Source organism: Hyla sarda, chromosome 3 (genome assembly GCF_029499605.1).
Source record: "Hyla sarda isolate aHylSar1 chromosome 3, aHylSar1.hap1, whole genome shotgun sequence".
Classification (NCBI taxonomy): domain Eukaryota; kingdom Metazoa; phylum Chordata; class Amphibia; order Anura; family Hylidae; genus Hyla; species Hyla sarda.
The window spans coordinates 234467113-234488111 of record NC_079191.1 but is presented as its reverse complement, the minus strand read 5'-3'; the positions used below and the strand labels follow the sequence as shown (position 1 = coordinate 234488111).

The window sequence follows — 20999 nt, the reverse complement described above, 5'->3', positions numbered from 1 at the left end:
GTGGGTTAGACCTAGTACAGCTCCCTTGTAAAATGCAGTCCATTTGTAAAAGCTGTGTGGGCAGTTCGCCAAGAGTTCTCGTATTTCATCTAGGGATATTCAGATGTAGTTTATAGTATACCTGTAGCGTGTGTGCATCTAAATGTTAGGACAAAGTACGTTACCAAGACAAAGAAACCACAAGGAAGCCAGGGGATTAAATTCACTTTTACTACATTCTAATCCTATGTGAACATTAACAAATTGATGTTACAACTAAGTTATGTGATCGAACCCAAAGAAGTAGGTTATATAAGAATAATGCTATTTAACACTTCGGTACAAGTGTTGCTGTCATTGTGCTGGGGCTCCAAGTCACTGTCCACTGCATTTTTCATCTCTAAAGGCCTTTACTGCACTGTTTACCTATCAACTATGAGTGTACACAGATATTGAGGGAGATTTATCAAAACCTGTCCAGAGGAAAAGCTGCTGAGTTGCCCATAGCAACCAATCAGATCGCTTCTTTCATTTTCAGAGGCCTTTTCAAAAATGAAAGAAGCGATCTGATTGGTCGCTATGGGCAACTCAGCAACTTTTCCTCTGGACAGTTTTTGATAAATCTCCCCCATTGTGTCCAATACCCATGATGCATACCAACTATAGCATCCCACCAACACTGTACCTAATATCCATTATGTATACCAATTATAGGCACACACAGACAATGTATTTAATAATCATTATTTATCCCCACTAAAGTTTGGCACAGACATGGCATCTCATACCCATTATGCATCCACCGTGCACATACACCGTATCTGATACCCATTTTCCATACCAACTACAGACACACAGATATTGTATTTATAAGACATTATGTATATCAACTTCAAGTGCACACAGACACTATCTAATAGTCAACTATAGACACACAAAACACAATACCCATCTATAAATGCCCACACAGACACTGCATCTAATAGCCATTATACATTATTTAAACAAGGGTGTATTTGATACATTAGACATAGAGCAAATAACAGAGCAATAAACTAACAGAGCTTACCTCTAAGCCATCTGGAAGGCTTTGTTCTTGGCCCTTAAAAAAAAATACATCTGTGGAAGCAGGTTGGTCAAATGTTGAAATGCTGTCAAATAGGGGCACTGTCCTGTTCGGTACTGGTGTAGAATGATTTACATCTAGTTGGCCATTAGAATCAGGCAGTTCTACTGACAAGTCACCGTTTGCATGGTTAGTACTATCCAGGTTGCTCTCCATACTGTCCACAGGTATGGATACTGACTGCTTTGCAGACTCACTGTGCAAGAATTCTGAAGACGGCAGTGTGAAAGCACCTTTGCCTTCTATAAACGATATATGAGCTGTCTTTACAGAGTCTGTAGTTTTAACATCACAGGTTTTGCCTGAGGGAGTAGACTCCTTCCGGGGTGTGTCAAAGGAGGTAGTTATAGTGCTGACTGTTGTGACAGAAGGGGAGAACACATTCTCTTCCGACCTTTTTGCAAAGGGTGACTTCAAATCTGAATACATAGATTCAATGCGAGATCTCTTCACAGTGAAATCAGTCACATCTGCATTTTCCTTGTCACATGTTTCCTGTGGTATGGAAACTGGTTCCCTTTTTGATCTCAGAGATTTCAAAAGCATACTTTGTTCAGCAGATGCCCGTTTTGGTTTTAACTTTTCTGCAGTTTCTTTGCTTTGCATCTTAAATAATGCCATTGGCGCAAGATCCAGTGCTCTGCCTTTCTTTCCTAAGCCGAAGGAGAATGATTCATTATCCAATATCTTTTCCAAGTAATCCTCGTGGATAGGGGGCAAACCACTATATGGACCTGGTGATTTAGCAGCTCTGGGCTTTTTTCTCTTTTGAGGTAATGTAATTGGGCTATCTAGTTTTCTGATGGTTTCCGCAAATCTTTCCATGTCTGAAGATGAATCTAAAGTACGTTCCTCACTTGCTATAGAGTCATTAAAACTGGTTTCAGGGGTACCTTGCATGTCCGTGTGATGTTCTTTTTGAGCAAGTGAATGTTGTAGGCTTCCATTGTTAATAGTATAAAAGTCAAAAAGGCAGTCATTTGGAGCTACACTAGGGTCTGGAGTGTTCAAATCCTCGACTTTTCCATTAGGAGTATCCTTGTCATTCATTTCAGCAGACACAAATGTTTCTTTCATATAATCTCCATTTACTAAATTTACCTGCTGAGCTTCCGTGTCCTTATGGTTTTTAAACATTTCTTTTTCAGCCTTTTCACCATGTTGTAAATCAATTTCTGTGTCTGAACCATTTTGTGTGCTTTTAAATTCACCTGGTTGTTCATTTGTTTTGAATGCATGTCCATCCTCCTTGGTAGTTTCTGGACTGGAAACAACATCTGCTAAGATTTCTGGATTTGATTCTGATGAAACAGCCACATCAGGGAAAATGGTTGGCTCACTTTTAGCTTTGTCAGAATCTTCTGGAAGCGTGTTCTGGGGTTTGACATTATTGGGATCAGAGCACTCATCAGATTCCAGATGGGAGCTTGCTAAGGACTGGTTTACACAGTCTTCATTCTCAGTAGATAAGCCTTCTAACTCTGCTTTACCATTGGTTTCAATAGAATCTTTTGTTGGGCTTTGTAGAAAAGGTTTTTGCTGATCAAAGATAGGTTGTTCCTGTCCTGCAGGAATAACTGCTTCTGAAACCAATGACTCAGCAATTGAGAAGCTTTCCTTTTTATGGTGAGTGACAGAAGTTAATATATCAGTAGTCCCTTGTAATAAAGACTTTGGTGAAACACTATTGGAAACAGAGCACTCACTAGATTCCAGATGGGAACTTGCTGAGGACTGGCATGCACCATCTTCACTACCTGAAGAAGAATTTTCAGTATATGAGCCGTTTATCTCTGCTTCAACATGGATTCCAATAGCATCTTTTGTTGGGCTTTGTAAAAGATGATTTTGCTCATCAGAAATAGGTTGTTCCTGTCCTGCAGGAATAACTGCTTCTATAACTAATGGCTTGGCTGGTGAGAGGTTTTCCTTTTCCTGGGGAGTGAGAGAACTTAATACATCTGAATTATGAACTAAAGACATTTCTTTAACCTGTTCGCTGTTGGATTGCACCTCCTCTGTATTTGTTAAATGTTGCTTGGTACCATTTGTGCTTTCCTTATTTAGTTGATCGCTTTTTGACCCATGGTTTTCATCTGAACCGGTATTTTCCTTTTGAACATCTCCTTTGGCTTCACCATTCAAAACTTCTTTGGGCTGAGTTTCCTCTGCATCCAGTACTGCTTCAGATGACTGACCAGCGTCTCTTCTCTCAGAAGTTGGTATTTGAGCTTCTCTTTCAAGTTCAGGAATATGTTTACTGCCATTTAACTGCAATCCATCGGTTTCGGATGATACCATTGATGGTAACAATGAATCTACATCATCTGAATGCAATGTTTTAGACTCTTTAGTTAGATCCTCATTGGTGTCTTCTTTCGAAGTAGCAGCAGAAGTTGGTTCTTTTATGGTGTTATGCTTATTACCCATATCTGGAGGGTCTATTTGTGAAACACCACCTTCGATTTTAGCTAAATCCTTATCTAAATTCTTTAAAATATTCCCAGGGGACTTTGGCAAAGCGTCCTCGTTCTTTGTATCAAGCTGTAAACCATCCGGTTGTGTGCTAATACTGTCACTTAAAGCATCTGCACTACTGGTTTGCTCAGTAGGAGGTTCCTTGTGTTTTTCATTCTTCTCTGAAGGCAAAATACTTTCTTCTGATAGCTTATCTGATGCTGCTAATTCAAATCCATTTCTGTTGTCTTCCATCTGCATCTGACTTGTTGGCGTCACAACAGTGCCTTCCCCTGGGTTAAAACCCACCTTATTACTGCTACTTTCCTCTTTCTTTTTATCTGCCTTTATTTCATAATGACCATTTTCATTCTTTTTTCCAAAACCAGAAATAGAATTACTGGCTTGTTTAGTAGGTGAGCTGTGCTCTTTTGACACAGTCCCCTTTACCTGTTTCCCAAAGTTAAGTTTGGCTCTTTCAACATATTTCTTTTGCTGAGAAATATTTTTTGTTGCATAGAAATCAATTTGCTTGTGGCTTGTTCTTTTACTCTCAAATAAAGAAACCTTGCTTGCAATATTTCCTTTTGGAATGATTGCTTCAACGATACCTTCATCTACATTCTCAGAAACCTTCGGCTTAATAGACAGTTCCACATTCTTTGGTTTTGGGGGGCTAAAAATAAAAACAAAAACTGAATTAATGCACACTTTCTAAACTCAACACAGCCTTGTTCAATATATGTACAGCTGACATGCGGTACCATACACTTTAATAAGTTAAAGGGGTATTCCAGGCAAAAACTTTTTTTTATATATCAACTGGCTCCGGAAAGTTAAACAGATTTGTAAATTACTTCCATTAAAAAATCTTAATCCTTCCAATAGTTATTAGCTTCTGAAGTTTTCTGTCTAACTGCTCAATGATGATGTCATGTCCCGGTAGCTGTGCATTATGGGAAAATATGCCCATAGGAGCTGCACAGCTCCCGGGACGTGAGTCATCAGAAAGCAGTTAGAAAGAAAACAGCAACTCAACTTCAGAAGCTAATAACTATTGGAAGGATTAAGATTTTTTAATAGAACTTTCCGGAGCCAGTTGATATATATAAAAAAAAAGGTTTTGGCCTGGAATACCCCTTTAAACAATAATGTTATGTCTATTGATAAGCAAAAACCTAAAACATAGCTGAAAAAAGTGTTATATAATCCTACCAGTCATAAGACCTCACATATGCCAAATAAGGAGAAATCATTCCACAGTAACAAGTTTTATGCAATTCCAAAATTAGTTTGAACGGTTTTGTTTTGTTTGTAAGCCGACATAAAATGCAGCACTAAGTATGAGATACTAAGCACCGCTGCCCAAGGAAAATCATGAAGTTATAATAGAATTTACCTCCAACAACGTATATTGCATTTTTGAATCTTTAGCCAGGAAATTCAAATTTAGCCCTTTTAAGTTAAGAAAGATAAAGTAAATAAAAAAAATAGGAGTCTAAAATCTAAGCTGTATCTTAACAGGCCATAAGTACAACAACATCTTTCAGAACTAGGAAGAGCTGACATTAAAAGGGGTACTCTGGTGGAAAACAATGTTTTCAAATCAACTGGTGCCAGAAAGTTTAACAGATTTGTAAATTAATTCTATTAAAAAATGTTAATCCTTCCAGTATTTATCAGCTGCTGTATATTGCAGAGGAAGTTAATTTGTTCTTTTCAGTCTAACCACAGTGCTCTCTGCTGACACCTCTGTCCATGTCAGGAACTGTCCTGAGCAGGAGAGGTTTGCTATGGGGATTTGCTCCTACTCTGGACAGTCCCTGACATGGACAGAGGTGTCAGCAGAGAGCACTGTGGTCAGACAGAAAATAACAACTCAACTTCCTTGTATACAGCAGCTGATAAGTACAAAAAGTATTAAGATTTTTTAATAGAAGTAATTTACAAATCTGTTTAACTTTCTGGAAGCAACTGTAAAAAAAACATTTCCCCAGTGGAGTACCCCTTTAAGAGTAGGTGTACATGACATTTTTTTCCACTGAAAATCTGCCAGTGGATTTTATCATGATTCTGCAGTAGAATGCATATGTATAAAATCTGAACTTCACAGTTTAACAATAAAATGAGTAGAATCTCTGGTGAAAACCCACACAGCAGGTCAGTTTACACATGAAAAATTGCCACGAAAAAATTGTAACATGTAGATAAAATTTGTAAAATCTTACCCACATGCATAGTACTACAACATACTACTATATAGTATTTTATGCATGCAAGGTCACAGACAAGCCGCAGCATTTTTAACCCCTGGGCATATATCCTTTAACAAGCAATAATGTGTTACTGTCATACGGACATGTCAAAAGTATTGATCGGTAGCAGTCTCTCTGTTTTGACCCCCCTCAATTGTCAGATATAGATGGGAGCAGTGACTGGCTGTACACTTCACTCTGTGGCTCACTACTTAATCCTACTTGTTGCAGAAGCAGCACTGAGACCCCGACCGATGACAACTTTGACAACTCTGTGTGACATGTCAAAAGTATTTCTTAAGTGATGGTAACGTTACAAAAAATAATTGTGATAAAGTAAATTGGACTATTTTACACTCATTTCTTTATAAATTATGTAATTAAATTACCACAGTGGCCCATATTTATCAATCAGCCTGAAACTCTAATTATCTGTTTTTTCCCATAGCAACCAATCAGAGCTCAGCTTTCACTTTACAAGAGCTCGTCAAGATATGAAAGTTGAGCTGTGACTGGTTGCTGTGGGAAAAAAACCTGATAATTAGGGTTTCAGGCTGATTGATAACTCTCTCCCAGTATGGACTGTTTACACAAGGACAAGCTGAAACAAGTAGTTCAGCATTCCAAGGAATTGACAGTGTTGGAACTTAGATCCCCCCCCCCCCCATCACACATTCTGGATAAGACACTTTTTTAAGTATTTCATGATTTCCTGGATAAGTTGATTTCAGAATGACATTTTTTAATAACTTTAAATTTTAAAGCTTTTATTATTTTGAAGAAAAAATGTCTTGACCTTTTAGGTTTAATACTTTCTATGATCCTTGAACAAACAGAGCAATGCACACTTTGGCTAGGAATAAAGACATACTTCGTGTTTTACAGAACATTTGATTCCCTGTAAAACCTGACATGCAGGGTATGGGACACGAGAATGAAAACAGTGCAGAAAGAAACTTTTATTCAGGTGGTGAACATTGTTTTGAGTATTAAGCTATGCTGACACACTATATTTTGAGGTTAAAAATGTAGGTATTTTACAAACTAAAGGAGTCTAAAATGACATTTGGAACATTTTTGAGCTTTATATTTGTTACTAACAGCAACTATGGCAAATAGTAATATGGCAAATAGTAATATGGCAAATAGTAATATGCATTTGCAAACTAACTGTTTTGGAGGCTGTAAACAGGACAATTTTTTTAGGGGTAAAATTAATATTTTATGTCTCAAAATTAAAGATCCTCTGTGCTAATGGGAAAAACTTCCAGATCAACTGTCACTGCAGCACTCCACCAATCTGAGTTTTATGGTGGCCAGAAGGAAGCCTCTCCTCAGTAAGGGTGCGTTAGGGCTGTGGAGTCGGAGTCGGACGAAATTTTGGGTACCTGGAGTCGGAGTCGGCAAACAATGCACAGACTCCGACTCAGACTCCTACTAAATTTAGATTGGAAAAAAAAAAAAAGCAAGTTTAAATGTCCCAATTCACAAAAAGTTATAATTAATGAATTCTCTACTATAAGAAAAAAGATCAATGCATGCAGTGCCTCATGTAGTGCAGTAATATCCTTTGGAAAGGGGATAAGATGTCAGATCGCCGGGGTCCTGCTGCTGGGGACCCCCAGGATCGCCGCTGCGGCACCGCGCGCTCATTACTGCACAGAGCGAGCGAGTAATGACGGGCGATACAGGGGCCGGAGCATCGTTACATCACGGCTCTGCCCCTCATGATGTCACGGCCCACCCCCTCAATACAAGTCTATGGGAAGGAACGTGGGGGTCGTCACGCCCCCTGCCATAGACTTTGGATAGGGGATAAGATGTCTAGGGGCAGAGTACCCCTTTAAACTTGACTATGGGATTCTACTAGGGAAATCATGTTTTATAATAAATGCCCCTTCCTGGATCCTCCCACTGCCCTATCTTCAGCAGCAGATCAGCACACAAACTGTTCAATACAGTAGACTGTTGGCTTCCCAGCCAGTAGTCCTGTGGTAATGACATGTATGTTGCCTTTCTTTCCTTCAAGGAATGTATAAAATACATTCACATATTAATACAGAGGAGTCGGAGTCACAGAAAACTCCGGAGTCGGAGTTGGAGTCGGAACATTTATCTACCGACTCCACAGCCCTGGTTCCCACCTGGCGTATATGCAGCGTATTTCACGCTGCGCAAAATTTACAGCGGCAGCGGGAAATACGCTGCGTATTCCTTGCTCACTATACACACAGGGCTTTCCGGCGGCAGCCCTGTGTGTGCAGTGAGCGTTGGAGGTGGAGCCGCGCGTCAGTCATGCCGGCACACGCCCCGCCTCCAAAACTCACTACACACATAGGGCTGCCGCCGGAAAGCCCTGTGAGCAAGGAATACACAGCATATTTCCCGTTACTGCCATATATTTTGCGCAGCGTGAAATATGCTGCGTATATGCCAGGTGGGAACGCACCCTAAAAAACACAAAAAAGCTTGCCTGGAGTTTGCAAAAAGGCACCAAAAGGACTTTTGGTTTGTAAGAAACAAAATTATCTGGTCTGATTAAACCAAACTTTCTAGCCTGAATTCTAAGGAAACAAGACTCTGCTCATTACCTGCCCAATACGATCCCAACAGTGGAGCATGGTGATTGCAGAATTATGCTATGGGCATGTTTTTCAGCAGCTGGAACAGGGAGACTGGTCAGCTGGATGGAGAAAAGTGAAGACATATTCTTATCTGTGGCCAGTCTCCCAAAAAATGAGAAGGCATTATCATTAAAGGAAAACTGTCATCAGAGTCACCGCACTAACATCAGTATCACCGCACTAACCTGCTGCTACAGGCAGGTAATGTGGGTGACATTAATGACAACCATACTCACATGTCCATGATCCATGCTCCTGTTGTCCGGGTATCTTCAACTGGCTTGGGGCACGGGCAGAGCTTTGTGACGTCACCACTGCTGTTTCTCTGCTGGGCCCTGCTGCGAACAGGCCTAGGGAAACAGAAACGGTGAGGTGACGAAGCTCCGCCCGTGCCCCAAGCCTGCGAGTCGAACAGAGGAAACAGATAAAGATACCAGGACAATGGAAGCCTGGATCACGGACACATGAGTATGGTTGTCATCGGTGTCACCCGCACTACCTGCATGTAACAGCAGGTTAGTGCGGTGACAATGACAGTTTTAAATGGCTTAGGGTACCTGGATCACAAACGTCTGTTAACAGTTTCTTGATATGCCCTTCTGTTCCAGAGATATGAGGGTTTATAGTTTGTCTGACAATTTAAGGAATTAGTCAGGTGGACCTAAACTTCATTTCAATAATGGGAGTGAATATCAAAAGATGGGCGAGATTATACAGCCAGGGGGTGTGTACAGTGACCCCCCGACCTACGATGGCCTCGACATATGATGAAATCGACATACGATGGCCTCTCAGAGGCCATCGCATGTCGATGTCAGCATCGACATACGATGCTTTTTTATGTCGGGGCCATCGCATTAAGTGCTATCCGGCAGCGCCAAATGCTTAAGCTGCTGCCGGATAGCAGCTTAATGTTCCCCGTGTGGTGCGGTAAGTATTACTTACCCCTCCACGATGCTCCGGGGTGCCCTCCGGGTCCAGCGCTGGTCTTCCGGTGTCTTCTCGGCCCTCTCCGATGACGTCAATACGCTGCTGCGCACGTCATCCAATAGACAGAAGAGGACCGGAGAAGACAGCGGAGAGCCCAGCGGAGGCCCGGGATCACCATCGGGAGCGGCGGGGACACCATCTCGAGCGGCGGGGACAGGTGAGTACAGCTTCCTATACTTTACATTGCACGAATCCCTCAACATGCGATGGATTCGACAAACGATGGCTCGTTTGGAACGAATTACCATCGTATGTTGAGGGACCACTGTATTAGGCATACACGCCCCTCAGTGTACAACATTCACACCCCCTGACTGTATAATCCCTCCCATCAACTGGTAATCATGCCCCCTGACTGATTCCCTGAATTGTCAGTAGGGGTGTAAGAAAAAAAAAATCGATTCACTCGATTATCGTGTTTTTTCATTTGGCGATACTGTATCGATTCAAAATATTTTTGAATCGATCTTTTTAGGGATGTGGAATTCATATCTCTCGGGCAGGTGAATTTTTCCGGCTCGTGCAAGCAGGGCCGGACCTGATAAGTGAGGCGGCGCTCTGGGTGTATGGAGCGGGCTCCCGACTCATGCCCGCTTCGTACTCTGCGGCCCCCGGCTGATTTCATTTGCTGGGGGCCGCCGCTAATAGCCAGCATGCGGCGCTCAACAGTCTGTATGGAGCGGGCTCTGGACTCCTGTCCGTTCAATACTCTGCAGCCCCCAGCTGTTTTCAGTAGCTGGGGGCCGCCGCTAATAGCCAGCATGTGGCAATCGCTGCAGCTGGCTATAAACCCTTTAGATTTAAAGGCCGTCTAAAGGGACCTGTGAATGATCCTCCCCCCCCCCCCCCCCCTCCACAGCGCTAATGCAGGCGGGCGATCCACTGTGGAGGTAGCCGGAGGGCTTACCTCTGCTTCCTCCTGTCCCGTGGCTCTGTCATTGATCGAGCCTGGCTTGACTAGGCTCTATCAATGGATCACAGAGCAATGGAGTTCAATAGAACTCTATTCACCTGTCTGAAGAATCTAATGATTCCTCCTAAAAGTCTAATAAGTGTATAAAAAAAATTAAAAAAATGTTTTAATAAAAGTGTAAAAGACACACATCAACCCCTTTCATATTAAAAGTTCAAACCACCCCCTATTCCTATATAAAAACATGTAAACATAATAAAAATAAACATATTTGGTATCGCTGCGTGCGTAAAAATCCCAATATATCGTTTGAGACAGAATCGGGATATATCATCTCGTAAACAGAATCGGGATATATCGGGATATATCGTATCGTCATACGTGTATCGCGATACGTATGGTATCGCCAAATTCTTGCCGATTCACACCCCTAATTGTCAGATAACTCTGGAACAGAAACTGTAAAAAAGGGGTGTACTCAGGAAACAGGAAACTATATATTGACTGTAAATTTGGTTGTCATGGCAGCCAGGGGCCTTGTTAAGACCTCTGTAGCTGCTATTACTCCTATAGGCAACTGATCCACTTTTCCCCTTCACAGTTTTGATAAATCTCCCCCATTCTCTTACAATTTATCAACAAGTATCTCATTTGTTGCATGCCACTATTTAATATCTACTATGGTACCTTGATGTTTTTCGTTTTTTTTTTCTGTTTTGTAAAAGGTTTATAATAAAAATTATATGATTTAAATGAGGCTTCTCTCTGCACTCAGGCTGTCAATCAGCTGGGAAGTTTTATCTAAACCGGTGGGAAAAAAAAAAAGAAAAGAAGCTGACCAGTTGCCCATAGCAACCAGATTGTTTTTCATTTTTAAAAAGGCTTCTGAAAAATAAAAAAAAGCTTTCTAATTGGTTGCTATGGGCAACTGCTCCACTATTTCTCTGCACAGTTTTGAAAAATCTCTACCATTGGGTGAAGGGATGCAAGCGTTCAATGATGAGGCTTCCTGCACTTAGGCTGTCAATTACACCAGTATGGATGGGAAAGGGCATGGTAAGTGAGAAGGGAAGCAGCACCGTTTCCTCGCAATGACTGGATAACAGTCACAGATAGCAATAATTAAAGTTACTTTTAGCTCTCTGTGGCATCGTAGACTACTGAGAACAAAATCCTGTTTTCTTGATATGTCAGGTCCCAGGACCTTTATGTGAGGCCCAGAGGACCGGACAGGTTCTCTTTAATAGCGAACCACGCAGGTGTTTATAGTCAACAGGTGGCCCGCAAGTGGTTAAGACAGAACATGACCATGTTATCTCAATAACATAATAAAATCCTTAATAAATTGTCTAGACTTGGAAAAAAAAAAAACTTCTAAAAAAGGACTCTAACTATAAGAAAAATGATTCTCTAGGTCCTATTAGTCGAATACCTGCATTTTTTTTAGCTTCATGTATTTTTGTTAGGGTGCATTCCCATCACAATTTGTTAATACGGTCACCAGATCCTGCTGGGGGGGGGGGGGGGGGGGATGTGAAAACCGGGTGCTCCTGTACCTCATTTGAATGAGCCGACCGGAGCTCATATTTGTCATATTTGTCCAAGGTATACTACAGTTTTCAGTCCGGTCACAAAATCGGATACGGGGCCAAAATGAGCCGGCGGGGGTCACTACTAGACTCCGGTTGGCTCATTCAAATGAATGAGATGCGGGCTGGGGTACGGGAGCACCCGGTTTTCACATCCTCCAGCTGGATCTGGTGACCATATTAACGAATCGTGGTGGGAATGCACCCTTATGCAGTTTTTGTGGGGTTTTTCACAAAAAGGTGTCCCAGATTTATCAATCTTCCAGAGATCTAAACTGTCAAGTGTTGCCTTGATCAACCAATCACCGCTCAGCTTTCATCTCCCATTGAAAATTGAAAAAATAGGTGGATTCAAACTTTATTAGGGAAAGGACTTCACATTTTGGTTACTATTTTTAAGTGCCCACAGGGGACTATTACATGCCATCTTTCGATTGCACAAACAGCATTGATAAGTGTTATCACTGCTCCATTGCTACAGGATGCCTGCAGAGTGTTGATTGGACAAGCCAGAGGCAGGTAGGGATGCTCTGCCTGCCCTCTCAGCTGATCGGGAACTCACAATTTTGTTGTGGTGGTCCTGATCAGCTCTGCTGAGCTACAGTCAAAATTATTTTCCCATTTTAGGTCTCACAATCAACTCTGATTGTGGTGTCTAAAGGGTAAATGCCGGACATCGGCCTGATCGGCAATGTCATGCAGTTGCGATTCCTGGCTGCTGATAGCAACAGGTACCCTCCACATATGAAGCGTGCTTAACTCCCAGGCGCACTTCATACAGTGAGAACGGGAATAGGGCATACATGTATGCCCAATGTCCTTAAAGAGTACCTGTCATCAAACCATATTTTCTAAACTAACCCAGATAATACTCCCTAACTACTCCTAACATCCCTACTGCCCTTAAAAAAAATTTGTGAGCTTTAAAAATCTCTATATCATACCTTTCCCCTTGCTCCCATTGTGTGAGCTCTCGGCAGGAGAAAGTGGGCGTTCCCCAGCAGGCGCAACGTCACTGAAGCCTGCGAGAGCTGTGCCTTGCCATGCCCCGCACGCTAATTTAAAACTTTGTACTCTTGTGATAGTTTTTCTTCTTTTAAATATACTCTCCTCCTATATCAGGTTGATTCCCTTTATGTAATCTCCTTTGTCTCTTCTTTCTTCCAAGCTATACGTTAAGGTCCTTTAACTTTTCCTGATAAGTTTTATCCTTCAACCCATGGACTAGTTTAGTAGCTCTTTTCTGAACTCTCTCCAAAATATCTATATCCTTCTGGAGATACGGCCTCCAGTATTGCGCACAATACTCCAAGTGAGGTCCCACCAGTGTTCTGTACAGTGGCATGAGCACTTCTCTCTTTCTACTGCTTATACCTCGCCCTTTACACCCAAGCATTCTGATAGCATTTGTGACATGCTCTGTAACATGAATGGCCTATAAGTCTCCACACATCTATAGGACACTCTCCTCCAGTAGAAAATTTACCCCTTTGGTCCCTGTATATTACAAAAAATTGTATCTCTTTTTAAAGTTATATTACTTTATTAAAACAATTTATAACAATTGTTTCCTCTGGAATACCCTATTAGGTCAAACCAAACTTAATAGCTGCTTTGGTTAAATTCTATCACTATGCTCACATAAGTCTTCTGAACATATCTGTATCCAGCAGAGCACCTCATACAAAAGGTATTAGCGGAATGTATGAAGTGAAATTACTTACTTGCATTGGAGAACTTACAGTAGCCCAGCCTCATTTCCAAAGAAGCAAACTAAATTTAGCTAAACATGCAACATAGTTTTTTTCATTACAGGTATTGATAGTGTAATCTCTTGGGAAACGCCCCGTACATTTTTCAAAGTGTTAAACAAATTGCCAGACAGTTGCAATGACAGAGTTGATGGACTAAAGTACACAACATATTCAAGGTGGGCTGGCTAATATTTAGCCAACAAACTAATCTAAAACACAATAATTTACTGGAAACCTAAAGAATCCATAACAAAGTACAGTAGTAAAAAGATTAATCTTCAAGCACCATAGAAGTAGTGAATGACTAGTACTAAACTAACAACACCTTCTTATGGACACTTTGGACACTTTTTAGTCACCACAGAAAAATAAGTTGAGATAAAGGGTTAAAGGGGTATTCTGGCCAAAGACATCTTATCCCCTATCCAAAGGATAGGGGATAAGATGTCTGATCGCATGGGGGACTGCCACTGGGTCCCCCGCGATTTCTGTGCATCACCCGCATTCTACGCGAGGCTGCAGCTCCAGTCTCAGAAACCTCTGTGTTTTCGGCACTGGAGACGTGACGTCACGCCACTCCCCCTCCATTTATGTCTATGGGAGGGGGCGTAATGGCTGAAGTGTGCTGCACCCCCTTTTCTTCCCCATGATAAATAGCTGAATGTGGCTGTGTCTGGTAATGCAGCTTAGCCTCATTTAATTGAATGGGACTGAGCGGTACTAAGTTGTAGTACCCGGTTCAGCCACCATGAAATGTACAGAGCTGTGCAGCTGATCGGCAGGGGTCCTGGTGGCTTTTTCCCCTAAAGATCAGATATTGTAAGGATAGGTCCTTGTTATTACAGTCTTGGAAAACTTCTTCAACAAGAACTTGACATAGGGGTTGTCATTCTTTTGTTTTGTTCTAATGTCCTAAAAATAAATAACAGTGAGAGCAAGCATGATGGATGCAGATACTTCTTTTGCCATCTTTGAGCAGCAGTAACAGGAGAAGTTGCACTTTCTATAATATGTGTATGGTCAGAATATTCCACCAGTTATAAAATCCTTCTCCCATAAGTCTGCATAAACATGCATGGTGCAAAAAAAAAAAAGTTATATGTTACTCGGTACCTATTTTTATGTGTCTAGGACCTATATATCCCTAAAAAATAGCATTAATATGTTGCTCACTTGCTTTTTCTTCTTGCCTAGTGGAGGGTGCGTGTCCGTCACTCTCCCTCACTGTGGATGACTCTGTTCTGAGTTTGGGAGCAGCCTGGCAGTCTGCAAATCACTGCACAGTACTTTTTATTCATACACTTTCTATGTGTTTCTAGTAAAGCTGGATGCTAATCAACATAGCTGTCACTATGTGTGACATTCAGCTTTCCCAGACTCCTGAATGTCTGATCAGCTTCTTTGTCATTCGGGAGTCAGAGAGAGCTTTGGCTGTTCAAGCATGCTGGGAGTTGTAGTTTTGCATTGCAACTGCTGGAGCTGCAGTGTTTGTAAAGCACTGTGTTAGAGCCGTGTTGCCTTTAGCTGTTGCAAAACTACAACTCCCAGCATGCCAACACATCCATTGTCTGTAGTTTTACAAGAGCTGGAGGTGCACAGTTGGAGAATTCGTAGCTCTAAAACAGAGTTTTACAAAGATTGTACCTCCAGCTGTTGCAAAATTACAACTTCCATCATAGGAGTTGTAGTTTAGGAACAGCTGAAGGCTGTAGTGGTGCAATGGTGATCTCCTATACTGGATACCAACACACTTTACAGCCGGTATCCAGTATGCTGCACAATACAGTGCAGTCTGTCTGCATAAAGACAGATGACCCCTAGTGGCGGCTATTTATTTTATTTTTTTTAAATAAATGTATATTTTAAAAAGTAATCTCATCAGTAGTACTACAAAATATAAAAAAGTTTTTCATAATGACAGTGCCTTTTTAAGTAAGCATCCATGGTTATTTTAATGGACATAAGTTGTCAAACACCTGAAAATAGCATCAAGAGACAGTCAGGATGCAACCATGCACATATATGTGGATCACATGACTACTGGGTGAAGGCCCCTTTTACACAATTTCCTGTCTCGTCCTGATCCCTTTGTTTGCCCTGGAGATAAGCAGCATTGGCAGGTAATTTCCTCATGCATTGATGCAGTATTATGCACATTTACTTGAGCCTACCAGAAGGGAGTACTGGCAAAGGTAATTATTTTTCCAACTGTTGTTCTTTGTCTATTGCCACCTGTATCATTGTGCATAACCAGATGCTCTGGTGAATAGTAAGTGACAGCTATATTGCACAAGAACATGGAGATTTAGTGGTGTCTATAGGCAATCAGCCTATACAAAAAGCATAAAACATTAGGAAATGAAGGGCAGTAAAAGGGGTATTTGGAGAATTTTTACTGGAGGCTGAGACCTGCCTTAAATATTAAATAAAAAATAAATAAAAACATTACTCACTCATAATTCTGCCAGAATTTAGAGGCAATAGGCCTGATGCAATGAGGTCTCATATAATTCCCACATGATGTTACAGACCTCTGAGATCTCTTCCCATATGTACGGTACATGACCACCAAGGCCAATGATAGACCGCCTCAGGAGCCTATTACTTAGTTTTGTCACACTAGTTACTCATTGCCTTTTAGATAATAGGTAATTAGACTGCTGGTTGATTCTTTTTACTTTTACATGCTGTGTATATGGCAATAATGCTGTCATTAACCAAGTCACATAGAAGAGGCCATGTGTGCACAGGTCCTGCTGTTTCTGCTATAAAGCTTCACTCCGTGAGTCCCTAATTACAGGGAAGCTGGTAACATTACCTTATGTAAATATTAAGAAAAGCCAGCATAAAAATAACTTTGTTATATGACACCACCTAGTTTTTATGCATCATGAGTAACATATTCCCAAAAGTAAAGCTCTCCCTGCATTTTAATAGCTCTGTATGACCTATTTCTATGGTAATGATATAGTGACAATGGCTGCACACAGCTCTTCTTTCCTCTGATCTTACATGAAAAAACAAAAACATTTTAACAGGCAATTCACTCTGAAATGAAGAAGAAAAAAAAACATTTCACCAGTGGCATGAGGGTAGAGATGAGCCAGTGACTGGTCACTTCTGGCTTCTTCTGGCCATTAAAGGGGTACTCCACTGGAAAACATTTTTTTAAGATCAACTGGTACCAGAAAGGTAAAACAGATTTGTAAATTACTTCTATTTTTAGAAATCTTAACAATTCCAGTACTTATCAGCTGCTGTATGTTCCAGAGGAAGTTCTTTTCTTTTTACATTTCCTTTCTGTCTGACCACAGTGCTCTCTGCTGACACCTCTGTCCATTTTAGGAACTGTCCAGAGTAGGAGCAAATCCCCATAGCAAAGCTATCCTGCTCCAGACAGTTCCTAAAATGGACAGAGGTGTCACCAGAGAGCACTGTGGACAGACAGAAAGGAATTTCAAAAAGAAAATAACTTCCTGTGAAGCATATAGCAGCTGATAAGTACTGGAAGTATTAAGATTTTTTAAATAAAAGTAATTTACAAGTCTGTTTTAACTTTCTGGCACCAGTTGATTTAAAAAAAAGTTTTCCAGTGGAGTACCGCTTTAAAGGGGTCTTCGGGTGGAAAACTTTTTTTTTTTTTTTAAATCAACTGGTGCCAGAAAGTTGAACAGATTTGTAAATTACTTCTTTAAAAAAAATCTCAGTACTTCCAGTACTTATTAGCTGCTGAATACTACAGAGGAAATCCTTTTCTTTTTGGAACACAGTGCTCTCTGCTGACATCACGAGCACAGTGCTCTCTGCTGACATCTCTGTCCATTTTAGGAACTGTTCAGAGCAGCATATGTTTGCTATGGGGATTTTCTCCTACTCTGGACAGTTCTTAAAATGGACAGAGATGTCAGCAGAGAGCACTGTGCTCATGATGTCAGCAGAGAGCTCTGTGTTCCAAAAAGAAAAAAATTTCCTCGGTAGTATTCAGCAGCTAATAAGTATTGGAAGGATTAAGATTTTTTTTAATGGAGGTAATTTACAAATCTGTTTAACTATCTGGAACCGGTTGATTTAAAAAAACAATAATAATAAATAAAAAAAAAGGTTTCTAGGTTTCTGTTCCTGCTGACAAATGTCCTAAGAAGCATCCAGAGTAAAAGCAATGAATTCCAGCAGTGGCATAGCATGGCCTGGCAGCTCCCAGGGCATTACATACATGCCCCCCATGTAAATAATTAGGTACATGACCCCCCCCCTAATATTAGGTCGAAGCCCTCAGCAGGTAGTTAATCCCCCCAAATTTGGTAAACACCCTTAATAAGTAGATAGTCCCCCACCTCAATTAGTTAGAAGCACCCAGTAAGTACAACCCCCCCCCCACACACACACACTGCCGATAGGTAAGTAATCCCCCCCAGTAGGCAGAAGCCCCCAGTACATAGGTAATTCCCCCATTAAGTAGTTGCCCACAGTAGGTATGTAATTACCCCAATATGTCCCCTTTAAAAAAAATAAAAATCCCACTCACCTTCCTTTCGCTCTTCCTTTGCTCACCTTCTCCTTCAGACCTCACATGATAAAATTACATCATCACACCTAGCCCATAGCAGATGCCCGTGCCAATATATAGCACAGGAGCATAAATTCCGGATAGTCCCAGATACTGTAAGCAGGACGCTAAGCTACTGAAGTAGTGTGGTGCGCCACAAAATGTACGTACAGAAGCAGGGACTGATGTTTACTGCCTGACTCTGCTTCTGTACAACACTAAGTGGCCATATGTATATTGTACGAATCGCCACTTACTTTACATTATTAGAATCTTGCACTAGCAACTCCCCCCATGCTATGCCACTGAATCCTAGTGTCCAGTGATTACTGCAGCAGGCAGGATGGCCGGGGGGGGGGGAAGAGGATAGGGTTTGGGGAAAGCGCGCGGGGGGGGGGATATGATTCTGACAATTGGAGGAACATATTGGCTTACCAGCTCTACAGGTGTCATAGTGCATGTCATCGTTCATGGCCCCAAGTTGGAGATGCTCTTGGCCTCTAGTGGCGGAGCCTAGAAGCAGGAGATGGATGTGACTGGGGGAAAGCTAAAAAGGTATGTTATATATTTTTTATTATTATTATTTTTTTTTTTGAGGGGGCCTGTCTACATCGAACCATTATTTGGGTAGTCCTAAATACAGTGGGCAAACTACCTCCAAAAAGGAGAAAAAGCTACCTTCAGGGATGTCTTATCTACCGAGGAGGGTAAACTACCTTTAGGGGATCCAACCTACAAGAGGGGACTACTTACAGGGGGCAAACTACCTACAGGGAAAGATGACGGTGACTGCGGGGGAGCCAAGGAGGCTAGTAAGTCTTTGTTTTTTTGTGGGGCAAACAACCTACTGGAGAAATTTCCTATAAGGGATACCAGCATACTGGAAGAAACTTCCTACTGGGGTTGCCAACTTTTTATGTGCTAGAGAAACTACAAACTGGGGACATCATCTTAAGGGGGAAAATGACACACTGGTGCAACTTATCTAGCTATATACTGTAGTGTTATATTTATTTTTCCATGTTCTTTTTTCTTTAACTGGTTGGCGTTTAAGGACGAGCTGGCTCATCCTAAGATGGCAAACAGTGTATGGTGCTGGCTCCTGACTTGAGCCCGCTCCATAACAGACAGCCTTCAGCTACATGAATCAGCTGTTAATAGCAGACATGCGGCGATCGCCACGGCTGGCTATTAAACCTTTAGATCGCCGCTGTCAAAAGCTGACAGTGGTGTCTAAAGGGACATTTAAACAGTCCCTAGAGGTCCAGTTGGGTGGATTGCGATCCACTGTGGAGGTAGCCGGAGGGCTTACCTCTCGTTTCTTCCTGATCCCGGCTCTATGATTGACAGAGCCTGGCTGGACCAGGCTTTATTAATTGAGTGCAGAGTACACGGATCAATGTAGTTCTATGGAACTACAATGATCTGTATGAGGAATCTAATGATTCCTCCTAAAAGTCTCCTAAGGGGACTAATAAAGTGTAAAAAAAAAAAATTGAAGTAAAAAAAAAAATATGTAAACATGTTAAAAATAAACATGTGGTATCGCCGCGTGCGCAAATGTCCGAAATATAAAAGTATAACATTAATTAAACCGCATGGTTAATAATGTATACATAAAAAAAATACCCAAGTCCAAAATTGCATATTTTAGGTCACTTTGTATATCCTAAAAATTTTTTTTTTTTTCAAAAGCGATCAAAAAGTCACATGAAAACAAAAATAGTACCGATAAAAACTACAGACCACAGTGCAAAAAATGAGCCCTCACACTGCCCCGTATACGGAAAAAATAAAAAAGTTATAGGGGTCAGACTAGGATGTTTTTAAACATACTAATTTTTATGCAAAAAGTTATAATTTTTTTCACAGAAGTAAAACAAAATCAAACCTATATAAGTTGGGTATGGACCTACAGAATAAAGATAAGGTGTCAGGTTTACCGAAAAGTGCGCGTAGAATTGGACTTTGCCCCACAAATATTTTTTCTGCCTTCGCCCCTAGATTTTGTGGTGAAATGATTGACATCATTACAAAGTAAAATTGGTGGCGCAAAAAAAGCCTTCATATGGGTCTGTAGGTGGAAAATTTAAAGCGTTATGATTTTTAGAAGGGGAGGAGGAAATAAACTTAAGTGCAAAAAAAAAAAAAAAAAATGGCCCGGTCCTCAAGGGGTTAAAGTACTTTCTATTTTTGGCTAGAAATAGAAAAACAAAACAAAACCTCATCAAAGCTATATTTGAGCCTAAGGGGGTTATCATAGAAAACACCCCTTTCAAAATGCTAGTTTTGCTTTAGGAATTCATGGCATGTAAAGTATTTTCTGTGGGGTGGGCACTGCAATGGAAATGTAGTATTGCCTGGTGGCCATTCTGATGTAGTACAAGGACTGCTTGAGCCCACCAGAACAGGAGCTGCTAGAATGGAGAAGGTCTCTGTTCTGCCTGTGGCTGTCCGAACATGCTAGGGGTTGTAGTTTTCAAACAGATGGAAAGCCACAGGTTAGGGAATCACTGCTATATAGAATTGTGTTTTATATAGAAAGATATCTTATGTCTCAATTTGCTTGACAAGCACAAGTTCATTTTAAACATGTTGACAGATATCTTTGTGATTATTTAACCCTTCCCAGGCATCACAGAAAAGGAAAAGATCAGACCTCCACAACTCAGAGAAAACCAACTACATACCGTTTATACTAGAGTATAAGCCGACCCGAATATAAGCCGAGGCCCCTAATTTCACCCCAAAAACCCAGGAAAAGTT

The 20999-nt window shown here is 41.2% G+C and overlaps 1 protein-coding gene across 3 annotated transcripts in view; it reads right to left on the bottom strand.

Moving 5' to 3' along the window:
• CRYBG1 (crystallin beta-gamma domain containing 1) overlaps positions 1 to 20999 on the bottom strand; it is a 321531-nt gene that overhangs the window by 53521 nt on the left and 247011 nt on the right. For all 3 annotated transcript variants that reach the window (XM_056566226.1, XM_056566227.1, XM_056566228.1), the window contains one exon: positions 1049 to 4238. In XM_056566226.1, the coding sequence (XP_056422201.1) occupies positions 1049 to 4238 (3190 nt within the window). The remainder of the gene's footprint in view (positions 1 to 1048; positions 4239 to 20999) is intronic.